A 9,353-nucleotide genomic window follows, 5' to 3' on the forward strand; every position below is an offset into this window, starting at 1 on the left:
AAAAAAGTAAAAAAATTATTAATTTTTAAACTCTTCTTTTTAAAAATAAAATTTTTTATCCAAGTCAAAATCACAAATTGCTAATTTTATAAGAAACAAAAACGGCTTTTAAAACATATATACATGAATTTTTTAATTCGTTGCTAATTAAACTTAGATCTAGTAATATGAAAGTGAATCGTACGAAAATATGTTTATATGAAGATGATAATAACTAATACATAAATATATATTTATATTTAATAAGTCAGTCAAATATATTAAATTATTTAATTATTTCAATTATCGACTTTACATAAAAACATTTTTGAGTAAGTAATCACCTATTATAAGTTCTGTATTTTGGTAAGTTATATGTTTCTCATCTTGAAACTCATTGCATTGACACAAAAACAAATGCTAATACAAATAAATTACAAGTGCAGATGGTCAATAATAGCATCTCAGTTGCCAGGAAGGACAGACAATGACATCAAGAACTATTGGAATACCAAGCTTAAGAAAAAGATGATGCCAATTATGATGGACCCTAATAATAATAATAAGCCTCATCCCCAAATTACCCTTTTGTCCATCCTCCAAAATTCATCATCAACACAACATTCTCCTTCTCCTTCATCTCCTCCACCATTCATATCAAACACAACCGCCACTAATAATAATAATGACACTTATTATTACTACCACCCTCATGAGCCCATTATTTCTTACTCATCATCAAGTGATCTTATCCTCAATGCCAATAGTAGTTCTTCTACTTCTTCTGATTCTATCATCTTTCAATCTCAACAACAAGAATCTTATATGGATAATAACACCATTGATCATCAGAATTATCACCAAGAACCAGCTGAACAAGTTGGATATTGTGGTGATGATTATTACTATGATTATGGTACCTTTGTGGACCATATAGTTGCAAATAATAATCATAATAATTACCACTATAGTGGGGTAGAAGATGCACAAAAGTTTATGCATTTTAATGGTGGCAGGGGTAATGTGGGGACAGAGAAACAAAGTAGTACCTTGTTGGAAGAAAATCCATTGGATAATTATGGAATAGATGAGACTAAAGAGCTTGTATTAAGCAACAATAACTTTTTGTTTGATCACAACTAGACACAGGAAAGGATCATGCATGTATTATTGATAATGTTGGAGAAACTATGTTATTGCATATATTATATTATATTATATATATACTATATATTCATTACTACTAATTGAGTCTTTACTATAATAGATGTTGAAATGTGTTGAAAGTGTAAGTGACTAAGTGAAATGTACATGACATGAAGAACCATGAAAAATTACATAAACTAAAGTACATCGAATTACATTGATACTTATGTTAATTTGAATGTCAAAATCACTATAAATTCATCATGCATGTAACTAAGGTAATCAACTCCACAATGTAATCCACAAAGATGTTTCCAAATGAAGTAATTAGAAAGTAAAGTTAGAAGCTCCATAGAATTAATCGAGTACCCCTTAATCCAAAATTTGTTAAAAAGATAAGCTAAAATCTTGCAACATCACTCGACTCTAACTTTTTTTAATAAACAATGCTATAGAATCAGCATAATTTATTATTACCTGTCAGTTAATTAACAATACTTAAAATGATTGACTAATTAAAAATATGATACTAAACTATATTAAACTAAAAGTGTTGAGCTATTAACTAAAAATAATAACCAATATAAATTAACATTATGGACCCTCAAAATTTTTTTCTTATGCATATTCATTTTTTTTAGACATAATTCCATTTCGGTGCACTATTATTTGCAATCAAGTAGAGTGAAGATTTTCATTACAAATTTACAATGAATGCAATAATGATAAAATTTTGGTAATATTTAAAAAAAAAGTGTATCTAAAATTAAAATAATATTTTTTATTATTTAATAATACTTTTAAATTTGATACCATTTTTTACATTTTTTATTTTATTTTAAACTTAAAAAGTGTTATCAAACAATAAAAATATATGACTTTAATTTTAGTTATTGTTAAAGGTGTTGATAGTGTGGGCAGCAGCACCTTCGAGCGAGAATTTCGGAGAAACAGATGTAATTGTGAAAACTTGATAGTATAAATGGTGAATCCCAATTATTAGAAGAGTCCACATACATACATACATACATACATACATACATATATATATATACTCTCTACAATGCACCTCAGCTGCAGTAGAATAAAGTCTTTCTAACTAACTAATAGTAATAAACTTGGTGAGCTTTCACCTGATAAATTTAACTAAGCTACTAACATGCACTATATATAAACAACCGCTCCTAATTTACACTATACTAACAACCTATAGCTCTAAACATAAACCCCTAAGTTAGGAGCATATATGTTCAGCATTCCAAGTTTGTCCCGTATCCCACTAAACATTGTGGGTGCAAGCACCTTAGTGAGCAAATCAACCACTTGCTCATGAGTTGAAATCGGTAGTAAATGAATCGGTCATTCTTGAAGTTTATTCCTTACCACATGACAATCTACTTCTATGTGTTTTGTTTTTTCATGAAAAACAGGATTGGATGCAATATATATGGCCGATTGGCTATCACAAAAGATGTTAATAGCCTTGGAAAGGGGAACCTGCAAGTCTCTTAATATATAACTAATCCACTGTGCTTCTCGAGTGGCACTTGCCAAAGCTCGATACTCAGCCTCAGAGGATGAAGACGCCACGCACTGTCAATTGCTTTTTGCTCTTCCACGATATGAGTGAGTTTTTCATATAGAAACAATAGGCCAAAATTGACTTCCTTTTGTCTGGGCATGCTGCCTAGTCTGAATCTGAGAATCCAGTCAGATTGTAATTTACCTCTGAAGTGAAGAACAATCCTATTGCCGGTGCTCCCTTCAGGTACTTGAGCACATGATGTGCTGCCTGCATATGTTGGGTGGTTGGACAGTCCAAAAATTGACTGAGTTTTCTCACTGCATGGCTGATATCTGGTCTGGTGTTGACTAAGTACAACAACCTCCCAACTAGCTTTCTATAACCCGAGTGATCCTTCAATAGTTTTTCCTTTTCTCTGGACAGCTTCACTGTATAGTCTAAAGGTGTAGTCGCAGGCTTGCAATCTTCGAACCTTGTCTCCTTTAAAAGATCCATAACATACTTCCTTTGATAGAGAGCAATCCCCTTCTTCGACCTTGTACCCTCCATTCCTAGGAAGAATTTGAGGTCTCCTATATCTTTGATCTTGAACTTCTCATCTAAGATTCTTTTAATTTGGTTGATTTCCTTCTCATCATTGCCTGTTATCACCAAATCATCCACATATACCAGCAATGCTGTAAAACCAAATTTTGTCCCCTTTGTAAACAAATAGTGGTCAAATGCAGATTTGGTGTACCCAGCTTCTACTAATACTGAGTGTAACATGTGGTTCCATTGTCTACTTCCTTGTTTAATCCCATATAACGACCTTTCTAGCTTGCAAACTTGCCCTTCTTCAACATCTAAGCCTGTGGTGGCTTCATGTATACCTCCTCTTTAAGTATACCATGCAAGAAAGCAGCATTCACATCGACTTGTTTAAGCATCCAACCCTTTATGGTAGCTAGAGCCAGCACAATCCTCAATATTTTCAACTTCACCACTGGGCTGAAAGTGTCTAAATAGTTAACACTAGCCACTTGTGTGTATCCTTTTCGCGTAACTAAGTCCAACTGGACAACCATTGTTTGCTCAGTCTGACAATCCTCGTGGGATCGACCCTCACTCACCCGAGGTATTACTTGGATGACTCGATGCACTTGCTGGTTAAGCTGTTGGAAATTTCAAATTCCCGCACCAGACGTTCTTGTCGTCCTCCTTCCTCATCTCTCTTTCTCTTTCTCAGGTCGTCCGACCTATCCGCCAAGTACCTATCTCGTCGGTCTTCTCTGGCCAATTTTTCTTTGACATTCTTTAAGTCGTAATAATTGTTAGTAGAATGCCCATAGAGTTTGCGGTACTCGTATTATTCTGTCCGACTTCTTGCTTTTTTGTGTTTAATCAGACGAGGAGGTGGAAGCTTCTCGGTATGACATATCTCTTTGTAAATATCTACAAGAGAGACCCGGAGGGGGGTGTAATTATGATATCTTTGGGGTTTCTCTGGGTTATTTTCTTCCTTCTTCTTAACTTTTTTCTCTTTTTTCCGAGGTGAATAGGGCAGGCTGGGTCTTGGGAGTGGCTCTCTTATTCGGGAGTTCTCTTCCATATTTATGTATTTCTCTACCCGCTCTTGTACTTCGTACAAAAAAGCCGGGTGTCGCTTGGATATGTATTGAGAGAATGACCCTTCTTTAAGACCATTAACCAATCCCATTATTACTACTTCAGTAGGTAGGTTTTATATTTCCAAGCATGCCTTATTGAATATTTTCATATAATCTCGAAGCGTCTCTCCGACTTCTTGTTTAACTCCTAACAAGCTCGGGACGTGCTTTACCTTATCATTCTGAATGGAGAATCTAGTAAGAAACTTCCTTACCAGGTCGTCAAAGCAAGTTACTGACCTGGGGAGAATGCTTTGCAACGAGTAGTGTCAGAGGCGTAGGCTAGGTACATCCGACTTTTAAAATTGCTGAGATGGTGTCTTGGGTTAGTTGTTCCGTCGTAGAGATCCATGTCAGGGATTTTAAAATTTAATTTCTTGGAACTTTGGCCCACATGATCTCTTCCACAAATGGATCTTCTTCTCCTAAGGGACTTTCTTTCTGATCTGCTCGGTTATTTCGTTTTTGAAAACCGGCTTCCAATCTTAAGAGCTTTCTTCCAACTCCCTTTGTCCTCTTACCTCTCTTTACAGTTCTTATTCTGCTTCCCGTTGACGTTCAGCTTCTTGTTCAAGTTGTTCAAGTCGTCCACGGTGACCATGGAGAATTCCTAATATCTCCGTTGCTTGCAGAAGTTCTTCATCCTCTGGTGGATGCACCTCTAATAGAATTCGTCTTGATTGGGGGTTTTTCGATGTTTCTTCTCCGTGAGGAACATGCATTCTTTCTCGTGGTGGTGATATAATGAGGGCAAGGTCATCTTGATGAGGTTGAGGTTTTGATTCAGACGCCGTGTGGTGGTCTTCATATTGATGGTCTGCCATTATCAAGGGTTGAATTCCAAGTCCTTGGCAACGGAGCCAATGTTCCAAGGGTTACCTGAAATATTGATTTGGGACTGGACGTGAGGTCCAGACTCCTTCTGAGGCAACGCTTGACTTGTTTGGTGCCGAGGTGCCGCCGTCCGAGTTCCTCATGAGGAGGTAGGGGTGGTACTTGTAAGAGACTCCGATGCTTAAGTTAGTAAGGGCTTTATGCATGTTTTTAGTAGATTAGAGCGTGAATATACCTGAGGGGTGTCAGTATATTTATAGTAGAATAGATAACCGCCTTTGTTGAAATAGTTCCACCTTTATTGGTGAATAACTGTTTCCTTTATCTTGGGAGTTTGTTGGAATCTATCTTCTAAGAAAGATAGAGATAATTGGAGAGATTCGCGGAGACAGTTACTTGTTTGGACAAGTAGAGCTAAGCTCCCTTTGAGGTGTTTGACTTCTTCAAAGAAATCAGGTATACGATAAAGACCACCTCTTTGAGTTGGACCTTGCTTTAATCCTTATTGGACCTGACTTGTATGAATTTAGGCCAAGGTATGAACAATCATATCCTTCAAATTACACAATCATGTATAGATTCTCTCCACTATTTCCTAAATACAACTCCGCAAGCTGCTTATAATAAGGTGGTACTGGTGGTATTGGTAATGCTGGAAAATAATTTTTAAAGCAAAGCCCATCAATATCGAAATACACTTTACTTCGATCATTAACAACATCGTACCAATGTATAGCACCATTGCAATAAACACCATTCTTATAGAAGTACCAAATATCATTTGGAAAAGTAAGAACATCAACTTTGCTCCAAGAACCCGTGTTTGATGAATAAACATTCATCTTCATTTTATTGGTCGCGAGTTCTACGACTTTAGCGAAAAAGATAATTTTATAGTGAGGAGATTTCCAAGGTTCAAAGACAAGAACTGGATTAGAAAAATTTGGATGAAATTCATAGCTAAATTGGTCTATACGAACACAATGACCGGTTGATGGATTGCTTATATAAAAATAACTGCATCCTTGGAGAAATTTCTTAGTTTCCACATCGTAGGGTGGTGAAGGCCATTGTATTGGAGCACTATCCCAGAGTAGTAGACCATTGCATGATTGAAGAATACGATAGTAAAGTAGTCCATCGAACTCATTATGAAGATGGAGGTAGGTGAACCTGTTGTTGCTGTTATTGCTGAATGGGGTTATGCGAGCCTTCTTAAAGATGAGGCAATCCTCTGTTTCTTGGAGCAACATTCCAGATGCATAAAGTTTGTGATTGCGGCATAGTCCAAGGGTGTGCCGATTACAAAACTGGGGCTCGGATATCAGAGACAACCATTTTTTGCACACGCATTTGTATCGGAGCAAGTCTTTAACCGCCAACCGGAGAAGGATTTCCGTTAACAAATCCTTGTCTTCCACCACACTATGCATTATTAATGATCACACACACAATAATGACTGAATCTCAATTATATAGATGCAATTGATGGTGAGACTTGATTCATGTAACGAAAAATATGATTAGCCTTGGGATTAGGTCAAATCATTTTAAATTTAAAGTAGTTATAAATAGAAATAAAAAACTGTACCAATCAAGGGACAATAAAAAATAATTACAAATGACATAGCCCTGATGAATTAGCACCGTACCAAATTCCAACAATAAGAATATTAAGAAAAATTACAAGCATGTCTTTTAAGATTTTAATAATATATACATTTAATAAAAAATTACTAAAAAAATTGCTTAAATATTGAACAAGAAAAATTATTTTGACAAAATTTGTTTAAATAATGTATGATCGGATACATATATTAATAGTATCAAATCTTTCTTTAGGGACTAATATTAATTTGAGCCCAAAGTTGGAGGAATAATAGGCAATGATACAGTGCACAGAACCATATATATGGTGCTCCTGCTCTATCTAAAAGCTTTTCTATAAATAATTATGTATGCATGTATATAAGCTAGTCTATAGGAAAAAACAGTAGTAGCTTTTCTTTAATCAGTCTGGGCACTTGGCAGGGACATGCTAGCATGAAGATGGGTTTGTCTACTTTTTCAAGCTGGGCTGCGCAAGCCGAATCGGTCTTTATCCCCAATCTATTGACACCGATTTCAGTAGGGACGCTTATTGCCTTTATCTGTAGTTTTGTAAGACGTGTACAATCAATATAAGCTTAGAAATGATTATAAGAATTAGTCACTACGTCGATTCAATTTAAGTAAAAAGCCAGTTGATAACAAACTTATCAAAAAATCGAAAAAATTAATTACAAGAATCGGTTAAATGATCGATTGTTTGTATTACCGATTTAAAATAATAAAAATATAAAATTATTTTTTTAAAAAAATATATATTATATATAAATATATTATTTTATTATATTTTATCATTAGTTAAATCTTAAAATCAAGTTATATAGTCATAGGTATGAGTCATTTCATGCAATTCATTTATATAGAACCTTTCACTATTTAAGTATATAGAGTCATTCAAATGCAACTTATTCCCTTGGGTCTTGTATACTATATATATTCAAGTACAATGTTAACATACTATCTTGCTAAAAATGTTGTAAACTCATCTAACGAACCACTAGTATATATAGATGCTAATTATATGTATTGAACTAATATGTTACCTAATACCAACCTCCCCTAAAACTACAGTCTCTTATTCTGTCCATGACTCCATTCAAACTGTTCACTTCCAACCAGCCAATCACTTTTTTCAATTTAGTTAATCCTTTCAACTTCTAATTCTATCAACTTATTGACTAATTCGATTTTTATAATTTTAGGCTTAAGACAGTCATATAAAAAAAAGCAATAACGTTTAGTGTTTATTAAATAAAAAGACATAAGAAGACAACATATCCTTTAACAGAAAACCTCTGCATACAAGCCATTAGGGCTTGTATGCTTTACAAGTTAATTAACAAATAATTCCCAAAAACGCGATGCAAGGTCTACGTTCTTCTTCTTCTTCCTCTTCATCTTCTTCTTCTTCTTTTCTTTCGTTTCTTGCCTTCTCTTTCTCTTTCTTCTTTTTCTTGCTGCAAGTTCTTCTTTCTCTTCCTCTTCTTCTTCTTCTTCTTGCACGTTCTTCTTCCTCTTCTTCTTCTTCTTCTTCTTTTCTTTCGTTTCTTGCCTTCTCTTTCTCCTTCTTCTTCTTCTTGTTGCATGTTCTTCTTCCTCTTTCTGTTCTTTTTCTTCATTTACGTGCTTTTCTCTCTACTTTCTTTCTTCGTTATTCTCGATTTCCATTGTTTTTTGACATCAAGCTCTGAAATCATTTTTGAAGAAGAAGAAGCAGCAGAAGATGAGGAGGAGAAAGAGAAAGAGTTCTGAAATATACATAAGGTGTACTTCAACGAATTTTGGGTGTATTTTTGTAATCCTTTGGGTGTATTTCTGTAATCCTTTGGGTGTATTTCTATAACCGTTTGGGTGAATTCCTGTAACCGTTTGGGTGTATTTCTGTAATTCGTTGGGTGTATTTCTGTAATCGTTGGGGTGTATTTCTGTAATCGTTTGAGTGTATTTCTGAAGTTCCATTATCTTCAAATTTGGCAAGAAAATTGTTTTCATAGAGGAAGAAGAAGAAGAGTTGTTCATAATGCATGGTGAGTAGCGCGCTTTGGAAACAAAAAGTTGTTGAATAACGTGCGTTTTATTTACTCTTGAATGTGGAAGTGTGTAATGCGTTAATTAAGTGTAATGCGTGTGTTTTATTGGACTTGTAAAACTTGTAAACCAAAAAGACTTGTATGTGTAACACGGCTCATCCTTTAAAAAATGATATAGATAACAACATTGTGAAAAATGAAACGGATAAATCAGATTACTGGCGATACCTATTTTGAATCTACTGTTGTTGTTGTAGATAGTCATAATTAGAGGTTTTAATATAGTTAATGGTTGTTATTTACACTCTACTGCAGGTTAGTGCTAAATTTTTTTAGCTTTGTTATTTTTATTAAAGTTTTTATACACTTTCATTCTTGAGATGAATATTATGGATCATAACTGTGTTAATGCAATTATAGAATTTTTGCTTTCTCAATCCTGCAGGCTGTATGTCCATGTCATCTATTTTGCTTCTTGACTGGAAGCACAACTATGATGATAAATATTCTTTTATACTGCTTTTATTCTTTATAGTTTATATTTGTTATTTTAATTTTTTGAAATTTATATATATGTTTATC

General features: G+C 34.4%; 3 protein-coding genes across 3 annotated transcripts in view; 1 reads left to right on the plus strand and 2 right to left on the minus strand.

The window, feature by feature from the left end:
• Positions 1–1,170, plus strand: part of LOC107626472 (transcription factor RAX2) — a 3,382-nt gene extending 2,212 nt beyond the window's left edge. The window contains exon 3 of the mRNA XM_016329358.2: positions 426–1,170. Within this exon, the coding sequence (XP_016184844.1) occupies positions 426–1,122 (697 nt within the window). The 3' untranslated portion in view covers positions 1,123–1,170. The remainder of the gene's footprint in view (positions 1–425) is intronic.
• Positions 2,813–4,651, minus strand: LOC107628073 (uncharacterized mitochondrial protein AtMg00810-like). Its single transcript, XM_016330881.1, has 2 exons — positions 4,540–4,651; positions 2,813–3,522 (listed from the first exon to the last, which is right to left on the minus strand). The coding sequence occupies exons 1-2, from the start codon at positions 4,649–4,651 to the stop codon at positions 2,813–2,815; spliced, it is 822 nt and encodes a 273-aa protein (XP_016186367.1).
• On the minus strand, positions 5,694–6,566 carry LOC107628074 (F-box protein At5g07610-like). The gene has a single exon (XM_016330882.1). It carries the CDS (start codon positions 6,564–6,566, stop codon positions 5,694–5,696), a length of 873 nt encoding a protein of 290 aa, XP_016186368.1.

Source organism: Arachis ipaensis, chromosome B02 (genome assembly GCF_000816755.2).
Source record: "Arachis ipaensis cultivar K30076 chromosome B02, Araip1.1, whole genome shotgun sequence".
Taxonomy (NCBI): Eukaryota; Viridiplantae; Streptophyta; class Magnoliopsida; order Fabales; family Fabaceae; genus Arachis; species Arachis ipaensis.